The following is a 16,384-nucleotide window of genomic DNA, read 5'->3' as shown; positions in this document are numbered from 1 at the left end:
ATATGTATGTATAATTGTTGCATTATGAAAGCACAAGTAGATCAAAATGTTGGATTCTAAAATCATGTTAAAGAAATATTCTCGAACATTAAAAAATTAAAAATGAGTCTAAAACAAACTTTTAGTGGCGACTATTATAGGCATTAGCAGCGACAAATGTTGCCTTATGGATATTAGCAGCGACTAATGTTGCCTCTAAAACATTCTTTTAGTGGTGACTATTATAGGCATTAGCGGAGACTAATGTGGCCACTAAAACATTCTTTTAGTGGCGACTATTATAGGCATTAGCGGCAACTATTGTGGCCACCAAAACATACTTTCGTGGCGACTATTATTGGCATTAGCGGCGACTAATAGTCACTAAAACAGACTTTTAGTGGCGACTATTTTAGGAATTAGCAGCAACAAATGTTGCCACTAAAACGATCTTTTAGTGGCGACTAATGTTGCCACTAATGTATGCTTTTCGTGGCGACAATTACAAGCAGTAGCAGCGACTAAAACATACTTTTAGTGGCGACTATTATATGCATTAGCGGCGACTAATATTGCCACTAAAGTATGCTTTTCGTGGCGACTATTACAAGCATTAGCAGCGACTAATGTTGCCACTATAACATACTTTTAGTGGCGACTGTTATAGGCATTAGCGGCAACTTATGTTGCCACTAAAACAAACTTTACGTGGCGACTGTTATAAGCATTAGAGCGACTGATGTTGCCACTAAAAAATTCTTTTAGTGGCGACTATTATAGGCATTAGCGGCGACTAATGTTGCCACTAAAATATACTTTTCGTGGCGACTATTACAAGCATTAGCAGCGACTAATATGTTGCCACTATAACAGACTTTTAGTGGCGACTTTTATAGGCTTTAGCGGCAACTTATGTTGCCACTAAAACAAACTTTTCGTGGCGACTGTTAAAAGCATTAGCAGCAACTAATGTTGCCACTAAAAAATTCTTTTAGCGGCGACTTATGTTGCCACTAAAACAAACTTTTCGTGGCGACTATTGAAGGCATTAGCGGCGACTAATGTTGACAAAAACAATCTTTTGGTGGTGACTATTATAAGCATTAGTGGCGACTAAGGTTGTCACTAAAACAGTCTTTTAGTGGCGACTATAGTAGGCATTGCGGCGACTTATGTTGCCACTGAAACATTCTTTTAGTGGCGACTGTTATAGGCATTAGCGGTGACTAATATGGCCCTTAAAACATATTTTTCGTGGCGACTATATAGGCATTAGCAGCGACTAATGTTGCCATTAAAACATACTTTTAGTGGCGACTATTATAAGCATTACCGGCGACTAATATTGTCACTAAAACAATCTTTTAGTGGCGCCTATTATAGGCTACAACTAATGTTGCCACTAAAACATTTTTTAGTGGCGACTACTATAAGTATTAGCGGCGATTAATCTTGTCACTAAAACAAACTATTAGTGACGACTATTATAGATATTAGTAGAGACTATTATGGATATTAGCAGCGACGAATGTTGCCACTAAAACATTCTTTTAGTGGCGATTTTTATAGGTATTAGCATCGACTTATGTTGCCACTAAAACATTCTTTTATATATATACTAGTAAAATTACCTGCGCCTCGCGCGGAAATTTAATATTACGAAATTTATAGAATAATACTTAAAACCTATTAGTTATTTAAAGTAAAACACTACAAAGAAAGTGATAATTATAACATCTTATTATTTATCTTTCAATCAATCATCTTTAATTTGATTTTATAATTTATCATTTTGCTCCAGCAAGTGTTACTATTCGATATTTTTGAGGAATCAAATGCATCAAATGGTAATATTAAATATTCTAATAAATAAATAATCGTTGGTGTAGAGATAAATAAATTGTAAAATGTTGGAAAAAGTAAACAAATATTCTAATAGTACGTGTAGAAAGTTCAGCCTTAGCTTTTGTTTTACATAAATCATTTTAAAGTTCTCATTTAAATGTATCATAGGTAATTATTAAAATGAAAATTAAAGGAAAAATGTATCATATTGGACAAAAATTCAACTTATTATATATAGTTGAAAGCGAAAAATATTACACAAAACTATTCAGTTTGTTTGGATATTTTTAAAAGTCAACATACTTGATTGATGAAGTTCAATTTGAAACTACACTTCTATTTCAATCACACAGTGTCGAAAACACATCTATTACTTCAAGAAAAGTATTTACAACTTGCAGTAAACTTGAGAAATCTGTCCATACTTCATATTGAATATGAACAATTAATTTACTGTGTAATTATCTATTTCTTTGGGATTAAAAAATGTTGCAGTCTAGTCATATTCCTCTATAGATCATCCGACATATTCTTGAACTTATGTCAAAAGTTTATTAATTTTTATCTTCTTTTCCTGATTCACTTCGCACATCAAGGTGCGATAAAGTTTTTAAAATCTTTATGTGTTTACAATGACATACCAAATTTGAACTTTGTCTTCAAGATATGCTAGTACAGATCTTTAAGGAATTCTTTTACTCTACTTTCAATAATTTTAGTAGAGAAAACTTGCATGAATACTCAATTAACGTGTGTTATTTAATCTGTACTAACAAATACTTAGAACAATAATTTTAAAGAAACATAAACAACAACGTTTAAACGATATACTCAAAAACAACAATTAATAAAATAAGCATAAATTAATGACTGTAAAAAAAATACCAGGATCTGTAACAATGGAATGAAACAGAAATAAAAAATCAAGTTTACTAAATGCATAGTGTACCCTTACGAAAATTATTCCCCTATAATACCTGAGGTTTAAAGGAATATATCCTTTCATGATAGGACAATTATATTCACCAGTTTATTGATACAAAAACAATGGTGAAGTGAGTCACTCAACAGAAGCAAAGTATACGAATATTTAATTGTGCAAAAGAAGAAGAAGTAGTTCAAAATTTTCGTTCTTTTAAAATGAGAGGAAATCTCTCTATTTATAAACAACAAAGGGTAGTGTGAACAAATATTTATTGTGCCTTATCAGAAAGGTCACAACCTTTCATAAAAGTCACAACTTTTCATAAAAAGTCGCAACTTTTCATTAAAGGGGAAGACTAGTTTTGGAAATAAATAAATTAAAAGGAAATCCTGAATTCTGGTGGCGCCACGTAGACGGGCATAAAGTTTTGATCTTTTATATATATATATGATATGATGATTGTATATTTTCTTCCATTACTGACCGATCTGGTGGTCTATCAAACATATATACACATAATAAATTAAATAAGATGTACAAAATTGAAAATAAACGAAAGGAATAACAAGGTAAAATGACAATCTGTAATTTATTTCACCATATACTTAATTACAAAAATCATCTTCAATGATGGTATACAGCATAGTTTAAACAACAGAAAGGGAAATAAAACACTTAAAAAGTTAATTATTTCCTTCTTGTTGGTAATCTCCTTAATATATCATTCTCTACGAATTTAGTTAAAATAAGAAAAATATATATATATTAGTTTATCAAAAAAGAAGTTACCAACCCATGTTTTCTAAATATATTTTACGTTAAATGCATGCATGCATAGAATATTAATTCTATGCATGCGTTTGCGTTAATTAATTTTAACTATTTGTGCGTCCACAATTAGTTATTCTTTGACAACCACGTCTATAAGGATTAATCTTTGACATGCGATTGCATTGATAATAAGACGCACCGCGTTGGTTGCATGGGATATTATTGGCCCTCAACGCTCTATACGCGATGTGATCGCGCGAATCAAGTGTTCTACGGGCTGTTTCGGATGGCATCATCATCTCTTCATCCTCATACAACATGTCTCCAACATGTCCAATGTTGTTGTCATTGCTCCCTTGGACATTAAAGGCCATGGTGGTAGAGTCTAAGTGTGAGAACGATGACTCTGCTACCATAGCCATAGCCAGGGTTAACAGGAGCACGACCGCCAATCTTGACCTAGTAGCCATCTTTTAGGCCGGATTGTAATGGAACAATGTGTGAGCGCGAGGGAAAGAGGTGTGAAATCAACTCGATCGAGAGTTTTTTTTTTTTTGTGGATTTTTTCTATCTCCTTTCCTTTTGAGGTGAAAGATTGGGAAAGGAGGAAGGAAGAGTGAAGGTAAAGAGGAAAGAGGGTGAAGTTTATTGTTGTGGCATGATGAGTGTTTTAAGTTACAAACTTGTGGTTTTGGAATTTATGTGATGTAGAGTAAATCACGTAAGTAAGTATAAGGAGGTGGCACATGTGCAAGTATGGGCTAAATGATAAATTAATGGGCGGTCTCGATTCTATTGAAAATATCAATAAGATTCAAAATGATAAATGTAAAATATTCATAATTGGAGAAATCGAGACAAAATATAAATACTCAACTATGGTCTTTTTTTTAATTATTATTACCTTAGGATAATTTGAGTGCATTTATGCTTTTAGCATAATTAAAGCTTCATTGGACATATATCATTTCAATTAAATGATTGTATAAAGAATCTACTAAAATAACCACTCTTCTTTATGTGTATGATGTCCCCAATAACATAATATAAATGATGCACCACGTCTCTTTAAACTACTTTATGGATTACCTAGTATAATTTTTCTCTATCGAAATATTTTTTTATGAATTTAATTAACCTTCCAAAGTTATTGACCTACGTGCTAAAGCACCGTCAAGAGCTTGTTCACAGTTAAATATTTATAGCTATGTAAGTAAATTTCTTAACACATTATAAAGTTTGAATAAAAAGATACTAAATTTACATAAATTCGTAGATTACCTAGTAGATTCTGGCCAATAACACCATCGATTGCTAATCGCGTTGTCATCTTTTTCTAGGTTTAGACTTTTTTTTTCTTTTTTAGATAGCACATGATGTGTTCATTATTTTTGCCTTAGGTAAAAGCTCATGGCTTGACCCCCATTTTCCTATTAAACCATTTTCTTTTATCAAATTTAGAGCATGACATTTAAAATGATAAATGCGGCTCCTTTGTTTATTGTTCTACCATTTTCGTATAAGTAATATTGGAGCCAAAAAAGAAAGTAAATAACAAGGATCCAATTTTCTTAATCTCACATGTGATGATTTGAACATTGATTTATTTTAAACTTAAATATTTGGTTCTTAATTTCTCCTCTTTTGTAAATTATGAATCCTTATTTATAGTTGTAGGAATTGGTGTAGTTGTGTTGGTTTGATTGATCAGTTTGAAGATTGAATTGACCAAACACATTTATTCAGTGACAAGCTCCAATTTGATTGGTCAAAACATGTCATCCGCACACTTGACATGATTTCATTGGTTTGATCTGGAGAATCACATCATTTGACATATGATATGATTTCAATGGCTTATTAACTTAACTTGGATTACCACTCTATTTGGCCTGTGCTATGATTTCAATGTCTTATTCTCTCTGTCTCAGTTTATGTGGCTTATTTGTTTTTTAGTCAGTCCAAAAAAGAATGATACATTTCTATATTAAGTAATAATTTAACTATAAAAGGTCTATTTTACCCATAATGAAATGATTTATAGCCACACAAATTTCTATCCTTCATTTTGGACCACAAATTTTAAAAGTCTTCCCTTCTTTCTTAAATTTCATGCTGAGTCAAACTGCCTCACATAAAATGGAACGGGGAGTATTTGATTTGGCTTACCACTTCATTTGACACTTGATATGATTTTAATGGTTCATTTAATTGATTCACATTATTTAACACGTAACATAAATTTGGACTTTAAAATGGACGGATAACTATTTGGATTTTAGACAAATAAAGTGGGCTCATCTTTTGTAAAATGGTTTAGCCCAATATATTTGAGATTAGACAATGAATCCAAGGGAAAATTGTATGAAATAACAAACTATTAATTCAAATTAAATGTTATATTCATAGTATTTTATTTGTAATTCGCAGCAAACATCTCATTTTTTTGTCATCTGATTCGATATACAATTAGTCATTTTATACATTTCGGTATAAAATGTATAAAATGTGTTTGTATTTGTATAAAGCGAGAGAAAAGTGTATATACAAATACAAATACATATATTTTTGTATTATACACTTATAATTATAAAAATACAGATCTTATTATACAAATTACAATGTATAAATGAATTTATACAAAATGGAATAATTTGTATAAAATTTGCTATGGTGCGCAATTATGCAAAATATAGTTATAGCATACAAATATGATTTTTATGTTTACTATATGTGAAAGTTGCTCTAAATCAAATTATATTAGGGAAAAACACAATTGTACTTAAAAAAGAAAAACTATTTACAAGCGGCTACCTTCCTTATTTTCATAACCCCCTGTTTTAACTATTACTTTTTGATACCATCAACGTGTATATATATACACTTTGATGTTATCAAAGAGAAAGATGCAGTGCTTCAGTAAAAACACTACTATGTTATTCCTTGATATATACTCTGATGGCATCAAGGATGATGGTATCAAGGAGGAAGATGTAGTGTTTCAGTGTAAAGACCGCTCAATTACTGTTTGATACTATCAAAGTTATAAATATCATCAGAGTATATAGATACCATCAGAGTATATATATATATATATATATAATCTCATGGTATCAACAATGGTTCACTGAATAGCACAAGGGTGACAGTCATGTAAATAGTTTGGGCCGTGGTTTCAATCAGAATAAATATATTGGATTATGTCCAATTTATATAGTTTTTCCATTATATTATTTACATGGATACTGTGACCTTTTTATCACAATCCAAACTATTTGAGTAGGGAATGAATATCGAACCCTACAAATTAATATCTTTTTAATCTCAAGAACCCAAATATATGTCTCATACTATCATTGTTAAAGATCAAATAAAAATAAAAATTTCTTTTTATAATAACACATACATACACAATTATTTGGTTTACCGACAGCAAGAACTTTTAGATTTGGCCAAATTGTCAATATTAAACAATTAGTCAGCAGTCAACATTTTCTATCGTCCCCACTTCCAAATTTAATGCATATACACGTTGAACTTAAACTTAGTAGGCACGTAAAGACATTTGAGCATAGTTGACAAAATTAGATATGAAATTATAACTCGTTCAATTTATTTAAATTTAAATTGATTAATATATTTTTATTTTTGGTTCGTTCAAATTCAATTAAACTTGTCTATTTACTACTACATATAAATACATGAGTCGATCCAAAAAATATTAAATTCTATTGAAGTTGCAAACTCTGCGTTGGCACAACAAAACAAGATAGAAGAGGAAAAGAAAAACCTCGTGGTCACGTACACTGTTGTGTGGCTGTGACCTGTGAGTGGAAAGTTCTACTTTAAGTTGGGATATTTTCTTCTTGTGAACTAACCAATACCACATATTTGAGAAAATGATTTTTTTTTATATACTATTTTGGGAACTATTTTTTTCTCATTTGATACATGTATTAGAGCTTTGATTAATTCGAACTCGTAATATATAGGGCCTTATTTTGGAGGAAAGTATTTCGTATCAGTAATTTTTCTATACTTCAATCTCAAACCTGAAACCTCTTATTAAAAAAGCAGCAGTCTCATATATTGCAATACATTATTTGGTGGTTTTTATATTCTTTTCTTTACGAAAGCTTTTCATCTTCAACTATTGTGAAGGCTTTTGCAAACTATCATTCTTAATCTATTAAGTTAATTAGTAAACAATAATGTTCATTACTAATTAATACAGTATCACATCAGTATTCTAGTTCTAGTGAATTTGTTTTCTTCTATGAATTACATATTTTGAGGGTGTCTAGATTGACTTATGTTTAGTTCAAACATGTCTTAAAAATTCATTTCATAATTAATTTATTAATTTAGAGGCCATTATTTTAAAAGATCTAGAATTCTAAACTCATAAACCTCATGGCTTCGTCTTCGTCTCTAAATACCTAAATTTTTTATCAAACTTATAATTAGGTAACTTACTTAAAACATGCCTCAAACATAATGTACCATTTTTGTCATTTTGTTTACATATATACAAGCATTCTCCCTTTCATATATGGACCTCTTGTTGATTGATGCATCCCATTGTTGTTTTTTGTGTTATAGCTGAATGAATAGTGTAAGGAACACGTCAAACGGTATCATTTATGACAAGTCGAGACGCCCCATTTATTATACATAGGCTCGTTTGGTCGAAAAATAAGTTATTTTATGTTGAATTATTTCGAAATTAATTATTCAAGGATAGTTATTTCATTGTCAGTATAAAATAAAAATAATACTACAATCTTGAAATAACTAATTTCGAAATAAGTTATTCAGTAATTTTATCTTAATAAAATGTGGAATAGATTTATTCTAAAATTCATTTCGAGATTAGTTATTTTTTGTTTATATTTGTCCACTTGTAAAGTTGATATTGGTAACTCTATGGACCTTGTTGCTACCATGTGTAACAAACTCAGTCTCATTGCAATGTCCAAATCATTGAAAGGATGCATATCGAGTACAAAGATATTATTGCTTCTGGTTATAAATAAATATGAGCTGTTTGTCGTCTAGTTCAATTTATATTCAAAATGTTTTATAAGGGGACGTTTGGTCATGAAAATAAAATAAAATTATTTTATTTGAAAAAATGTAATATAGAAAATGTTTGGTAGGTAGATAGGAAATAAATTATTCATATATAAAATTAATACAACGTTTGATTGACAATTTAGAAATCCTCCTAACTTATATATGTATAAGTTAGGGAAAATGCATAAGTACCCCCAACCTATGCCCGAAATCTCAAAGACACATTTATACTATACAAAAGTCCTATTACCACCCCACCCCCACTCCCACCCCCGAACTTAATTTATAAATAATTTTTTACCCCTTTTCGGCACATGGCACTATTTTCTGGACCCAACGCGTGTTGACAATTTTTTCAAGCTATCTGGTTGATAGTGTCACGTAGGTCGATAATGGGTAAAAAATTATTTATAAAATAAGTTCCAGGGGGGAGGGGGGATAATGAGACCTTAGTATAATATAGTGTGCCTCGAGAATTTCGGGCATAGATTGGGGAATACTTATGCATTTTTCCTATAAGTTATGAGGAAATCTATGTATTATTTTATGCCGGATAAAAGATGGAATAACTAATAACCGATGAGATAATATCTTAATGATTCTATAACAATTTAGCATATCTACAAATCAATAACCGATAAGTTAAATTGATAAACTTCAAAATCGAATCGATAGACAATTCAAATAAATACCCTTTGAAATCCAAATTTGGTGTAAAGGTGTTAGGTGGGGGTTTATATTTTTGGAAAAGATCTTATTAGCACCCACTTTCATTTGAGACAATTAATAATACAGAAAAAAAGGCATTTCTCTAGTGCTTTTCTACTTTTACTTATGTTCCCTGCTAAAGTTAAGTAAATGTTTTAGACTTTTACTTACTTTTTTAAAAATGTTTTTTTAAAACTTTTAATTAACAAATATTCTTTTTCATTTATAAATGCTTTGTAATACCTTTTTATAGAGCAGAGAATTGGATTCCCCTTGAATTGTCAAGTTTCAAGGATTTGATAATTCTTTTTAGATAATTTCATATTAATATTGAGTTGATATCCAAGTTCCACCACAAAGGTAGGAATATCAAATTCCATTATATACAAGTAGCATATATTCTCCTTCCTCGTGTAACATAAAAAATAAAAAGTTATTTAGGTAGAGATTACGTTGTATATATGACGTAATTTTTAAAATTTATATATATAATGTTGTCTCAACGATCAGAAATTTCAAAAATTATCTAGAAATCCCAAGTTCAAATTCCTTTTCAAACCCGGTTAATTAAATTTTTGGATCCGTCACAGCATATCAACCTAGGCTATAAACCACATTCCTTACCAATTTTTTTAAAATGTACTTTCTTACGTTTAAATGGAAATTACAGCAAAATACATCAATTCATACAATAGTAAGATAGGGTAAGTAGAGAAGTGAATGCAAAAAATATATCACCAAACGATGTGGTGTAGTGAATTATGAAACTGGTTCTCTCTTAATCAAAGATCTCAAATTCAAGTCCTAGGTATGGAAAAAAAATTGTTAGAGAACGCTTCTCTCCAAATGAAGCACACGAATTCGAAATAGTCAGACTCCAATATAAATATCAGACATATATATATATATATATTTTTTTTTTTATTTATTTATTATTATTATTATTTATTTTTTTTAAAAAAAATGTATAGGGTAATTAATGTTACTACTTACCAACTAACAAGTGTGTGGTATGGAAAAATTGATAAGCACCTTCCATGGAGAAAATCAGAAAAGTTTTACCTCCCTTCCAATTTGTTTGACACGTTATTCGAGGATCAATTAGACAATTCATTATATCACCATTTGAATATAATAAATTCAATGCTTAGATAAATAATTATAATTAATAATAAAAGTAAAATTAAAAAATATATAATAAATTATCTTTTAATTTTTTAAACTAAACAAAGACAAATAAAATGAACGAAAAGAGTAGTACTTTATGTAATATTAAGGACAAAAAGAAATGATATATGCTAAAACTTGTAAAAAGATAAATATATAATAAGTAACATTTACTTAAGTTTTTAAATTAGACAAATAAAATATATTTTTAAATATAATTCAAATAATATGAAAAGAAAGGAGTACAAGGAAGAAATAATATGAGTAATTCTTGCACCGTTTTATTTTTTGCTACATCATATGTGAGCAATTAATTAACATTAAATTTAGAGTGGCTGGTTAATTAAAGCAGAAAAATATTTTTAATACTTTCTCGGGTTCTATTTATATGTCACTATTTTAGATTTTAATTCTCTTAAAAAAAACTATGTATGTTTATTATTATACCCTTATTTAGTAATTTTTTGAAGTCAAATTTTCAATAGATGAATATAAATTAATTTATTCTGATTAATTAAATTGACCAGAGATTATAAATTAATCATTTAATTTTCCTATATTGATCAAATTTATATTTTCAAGGCTAATAACTTTCACGATAAAATTGAAAGAAAAATCACAATGTTCACTTTAATTTTTTCGAGAAGAATTAAATTCCAAAACGTTGTGACAGATGGAGCAGTTTCATACTACACCTTTGTTGTAGTTGGACCATTTATATCAGTAATAAATCACATTAATTTTTGGAAGGCTAGTCAACAAAAATTGATACTCCCTCTATTTATTTTAAGATAATGAAAATAACCACGTCAATTCAAGTCAAGTCATCTTATTATTAAATTATTACACCAAAAATTACGTACGTTAATGAATTTATATTTGGAACGTATTGCATGACTTTGACTTTATACGAATTTCTACAACTCCCATCGGGAAGTAGTTGTACTACTATCATTTGTCGACCAAGCAATATTTTTTACGCACATCTCAGATAATCTATCGTATTTTTAATTTTTTATATGAGGATCATTTATATTCTTTGATATTGTTTTAAAAATTATTTCTTTTCCTTCAATTTTGAAGCAATAGATATTTAAAAGAGATTTTAATAGATGTTCCAGGGAGATTATGGCGATGTGAATCGAGATTTTGATTTTGGCAATAAAAACGAAGGAGTTGTCTCGCTTAAGAATTTCACAAGAGACTTTGAATTGTTGATAGACAATTCGAGTTTTTTGAGGAGGAAACAGTTGATAGCTTCGTAGTTCGATAAGTCAAGACTTAAATAGACTTTTTTTTTAAGAAGGATGATAAGTTATATCTGTGCATGTTTTGAGCAACATAAAAAAAATTCTCTGTAAATGTTCTCTGAAAAAAAGAACATCACAAAACAAAAACTAGAATTAAACTGATACATACATACATAAATTCAAATTTTAAGTCTCACCCACAAAAATTAAAAGCAAAAAATTAAAAATAAAAATTAAGTACATCTCTTGTATATCTAAACACACTCCAATAATATCCGAATTATTCAAGAAATTTAAAACAAAATACAGAAGAAAAAAAAGCACAAATTAAATATGGTAATATCCAGTAATTTTACCCTAAGGTAAAATAATAAATTCTCCCAAAGCCACGGTCAAAACGAGTGAAACGGCTGACACAAGGACAATTGATGGAGTAAATGCCTTTACTGCAAATGAATTTGGGTTTTCTGGTGCTCCAGCTGGCGAATTGATGTCAGCCGGAGTATTGCTGCCGCCGGAACCTGAAGCACTACTTCCCGGCGCTCCCGCCGATGGTCCTCCTGCCGATGGTCCCGGTGACATACTTCCAGCTGGTCCGCCTGCCGCCGGTGCTATACCGCTTCCAGATGGTCCGCCAGCCGACGGTGCAATACCGCTTCCAGACGATGGTCCGCCTGCCATCGGTGAAGAAGAACCTGGAGTACTAGTTGACGGTCCATTTGCTACCGGAGACATTGCCGGAGCTACGGATCCTCCGGTCGCAGGTGCTGGTGGAGATGCGGTTGAACCGGAAGGTGTAGGTGATGAGGTTGGTGATTTACCTGAACAGATAGATAAACTATATGATTCAATTTACGTTCAATACGTTAAAAATCGAACGAAATTAAACATTGAATCTATCAAATTGAAATTCTAAATTCATTTATAATTTACCTGCAGGAGTAGATACTGACTATATGATTCAATTTACGTTCAATAGGTTAAAAATCGAACGAAATTAAACATTGAATCTATCAAATTGAAATTCTAAATTCATTTATAATTTACCTGCAGGAGTAGATACTGGTGCCCCATTAGGTGACGACGCACCCGGTGTAGATGATCCTGCCGGAGCATTAGCTGAAGGTGCCGACGGTGTACCAGGTGTAGACGATCCTTTAGGCGGAGAAGCTGCCGGAGAGGAGCCTGCATTAATCTCGTAAGTTCAATCGACTCATGTAACATACTAAGAATCTGAAAAATTGAACGAATAAAATTAAAATTCTGATCCGGCGTACCTCCAGTAGATGGTGGTGAACCCGTAGGTGACGGTGTAGTTGATCCATTACTAGGTGGAGCAACTCCCGGTGCCGGAGTTGGTGGTGGTGTACCTTGGTTCCTAACAGAGATAACAATAATTTGCAACTTTTGGCCTTTATCACAGTTATCTTTGTTGCCACTGATAAAGTAAAAAGGACCAGAACGATCCAACGTGAAAATGGAGTTTCCATCCTCCATTTTCTTAATTGGATTGCTAGTGTTGCACTTATCATAATCATCCTTACTCACCTCCAACACCGAATCTGCTCCTTGCTTATACTTAAACACTATAAACACAAAAGGTAACAAATAGTGTTACACATAGAATAACTAGCCATATTGCTTGGACGCTTCAAAAATAAAAGAAGAAGGAGAAGACTTACAAACAGAGTCATTGATTATGAATCTCATATGTTGAGACCAAGTGTTGTAATCAACAGAAGGGTTAGGGACCCAACCATCTTTGCCACCAACAGTAAATTGATAAGAATATGAAGATGTAAACAAACAAGCCAACATAAGTAACACTACAACATGTCTTTGCTGAGCCATGGGCAGTATTTTTCTTCTCTTTGGTTCAAAATGGAGTTCAATATGACTCTTTTTTTGTGTGTGGTGATAAAAGTATACACTAAAAAAGAGTCACGAGATATAGAAAAAGAAAAGGAAATAGTTCTTCACGAGAAGTCTAGAAAAACAAAAAGTGGAAAGAATAGAAAGGTTAAAAAGGAGACAACAAAGTTTATATAGACTTTGTGTGCAGTATGCACTACTTTGTTTGTATTAAGATAAAGGTTACCGTTGTAATGAGGAAAAAATATCCGCTCCAAAATATTATTTTCTTCGTATTAATTTATGTGAACGTGTTTAACTGAACACAATTTTAAAGAAAAAAGATAGAGTTTAGATTTGTATGTTTCACAATTCACACAAGTGAGAAATTATTATGTCTATAGAAGGATTAAATGAGAATTTAAAATTAAATTGTTACTCCTTTCGGTTTTAATCTATGTGACACTATTTAAGTGACAAAAGAAAATTTTAAAAAACGATGAACGAAGGTGGTTGAAATTTATGGTTCAAAACAAATCTTAAAATAAAATTATTTTCGATTATAGTAATATGTCAATATTTTAGATAGACTAAAAAAAAGTGTGTTACTTTTTTGTGATAAAGTAAAAAAAGTGCTAAATTGAAATAGAGCAAATAATTAAATTTGTGTTAAAATAAAGAAAATTTTTGTGTTAACAATATTAAGGACTCTATTAACTTTACACTTATTTCGCTCTTCATGAAATATTTTATCATAACATAAATGTATTGATTTTTTAAACCTACATATTTCAAATAAAACTTTCAATTTTTTATTGATTCAAATTATATCATATAAATTGAAGCTAGAGGGGCCTTTTGAGTAAGGCAAAAGATCTTATTCTATTGATATTACATTATATTCGTATTACTCTATTTTAAAAAGAATTATATTTTTATATTTAAAATATTTAAATGCTTTTATAATCATAGTAATCTCATGAAATCTTTAAAACTATAAATCCTAAATTCTTTTCTTCATTCTTGAAGTTCATGTGTAATTAGATTAAGCGATAAAATTAAATGAAGAGTAAAATAAATAAGGGATAAGATATAGCGATACTCCTAAATAATAGTGAGATTATCAGTAGTACATCTAAATTATTTTTTTGATATTATTTACTCAGTAAACTTATTTAATGGTATTTTTTTTTCTTTTTGGCATTATCCCAATATTAATGAAAAAGTGAAGGTAGGATAAGAAAAGCAATTTGGGAAACTGTTGAGGACCAATAAGGTGTGTACCAATTGCAATGTTCTAGAGTATGTTTGGGATCAAATGGATAGAATATCTACTTGGAGAAAAGTTATCCACATATATTATCAAAAAAATAGTGCTATGGGTATTTATAAATATATATAAAAATACTCTTTTGTCCTTAATTACTTGTCCACTTTTTTTTTTTAGTTGTTCCTAATTACTTGTCCATTTTGACAAATCAAGAAATAACAAATATTTTTTACTTTTTATACCCTTAATTAATTATTTTGAGAAAAGGTAGAATTTCTTGAAAATCTTAAGTTTTAAATTCACCCGCTTCATAATTAATATGAGTAAAATGGTAAATTCATTATGTCAATAATTGTTTTTTAATATGTGTGTCAATTCAAAAGTGGACAAGTAATTAAGAACATAGAGAGTATTCATTTTAATTTGTTTATTTTTACTCAACTTAATTAAAAAATAATATAATTTTATGGTCTCAAATTATAATTATATATATATATATATGTAATTATTTTAAATATTTTATATGAGATTTGAAATTTAAGAAGTTGTCAACTGATCATGTCTAAAACTCGTCCCATAAAGAATAAACAATCAACGGCATGTATAATCGATTTTTAAGTTCGAATTGAATATGATGGAAAACTAAGTTCAACTATATTCAACATCTCGAATAAATTAAGTTTGATCAATTAAATACCCTAAAAGGCTATTACTTAACTAACATGTGCATATTAAGTTTCGAACAATTATAACATATTAGTATAATCTTAATAGTCAACAAATTATCATCTTAGATATTGTTGTTTTATTTGATATATATGTACAAATCTCAATTGTGAACAAGAATGATTCATCTACATAGATATCATATTTCATGGATATATTTTCAAAAGTTTGTAGATTATCTCTCCAATGTCATTACAAATGGTACAAGAGTTAGAATTCATCGAAAGCTTATGTGACAAATTAATTGTAACTGCACAACTAGCTAGCTCGAATAGCAAAAGAGATTTCATCTAATAACCGAAAAATTCTCCAACAAATCGAAGTTGAGTTCCCTAACAATCATTCATAGGAGTCGAAGAAATCGAAGTCTGAAGATAAAAGAAATAAATTTTAAGCTAATTCGATATCACAAGGATGTCATATGATACAATAACAAATACGGACTAAAATTATTGTGGGTAATATTGTAGCATTACTATAACTTATTGTAATAATTTTTGGTTTTAAATAGCCTTCCTTTCTATTTTATAATAAGACACATTATTTTTCTTTCAAACAACGTTCTCTCTCTCATAAGAAGACTTGGTGAGAGTTTGCTCTCCTCTTTGTAGTCTTTAAAGTTGATTTGATAATAACATCAAATTTTAATTTCAAAACTATTTTTTTCTTTACTAATTTATCTTTTTATTGCCTTTATTGCATATGGTTGGTACTAGCACCTATCTTAAATTAATTATTTGCTTTATTTAACGCATGATCTGCTCTCCCGCCTAATATATTTATTACATTTACATTTATTTTCTTGCATTATTCATT

At 29.9% G+C, this 16,384-nt stretch overlaps 2 protein-coding genes across 2 annotated transcripts in view; one reads left to right on the top strand and one right to left on the bottom strand.

Annotated features, from left to right (window-relative positions):
- The window catches only part of LOC125869068 (uncharacterized), a 44,848-nt gene that overhangs the window by 15,290 nt on the left and 13,174 nt on the right, over positions 1-16,384 (top strand). The gene's annotated exons all lie outside the window — the stretch shown is intronic.
- LOC125869069 (early nodulin-like protein 2) lies at positions 11,844-13,752 on the bottom strand. The gene is made up of 4 exons (XM_049549632.1): positions 13,404-13,752; positions 12,999-13,307; positions 12,769-12,906; positions 11,844-12,542 (listed from the first exon to the last, which is right to left on the bottom strand). The coding sequence occupies exons 1-4, from the start codon at positions 13,570-13,572 to the stop codon at positions 12,079-12,081; spliced, it is 1,080 nt and encodes a 359-aa protein (XP_049405589.1). The 5' UTR covers positions 13,573-13,752; the 3' UTR covers positions 11,844-12,078.

The sequence above is a fragment of the Solanum stenotomum genome, chromosome 6 (assembly GCF_019186545.1).
Source record: "Solanum stenotomum isolate F172 chromosome 6, ASM1918654v1, whole genome shotgun sequence".
NCBI lineage: Eukaryota > Viridiplantae > Streptophyta > Magnoliopsida > Solanales > Solanaceae > Solanum > Solanum stenotomum.
The sequence above is the reverse complement of the archived record's forward strand: the minus strand, read 5'-3'. Positions and strand labels throughout refer to the sequence as shown.

Bases quoted from the DNA above. Each gene is read 5' to 3' on its own strand.
- LOC125869069 (XM_049549632.1), bottom strand. From the start codon at position 13,572: ATGGCTCAGCAAAGACATGTTGTAGTGTTACTTATGTTGGCTTGTTTG. The intron at 13,308-13,403 runs GTAAGTCTTCTC...TTGTGTTTATAG, and splicing joins CATAATCAATGACTCTGTTT to TGTTTAAGTATAAGCAAGGA. The intron at 12,907-12,998 runs GTACGCCGGATC...AGATTAATGCAG, and splicing joins TTCACCACCATCTACTGGAG to GCTCCTCTCCGGCAGCTTCT.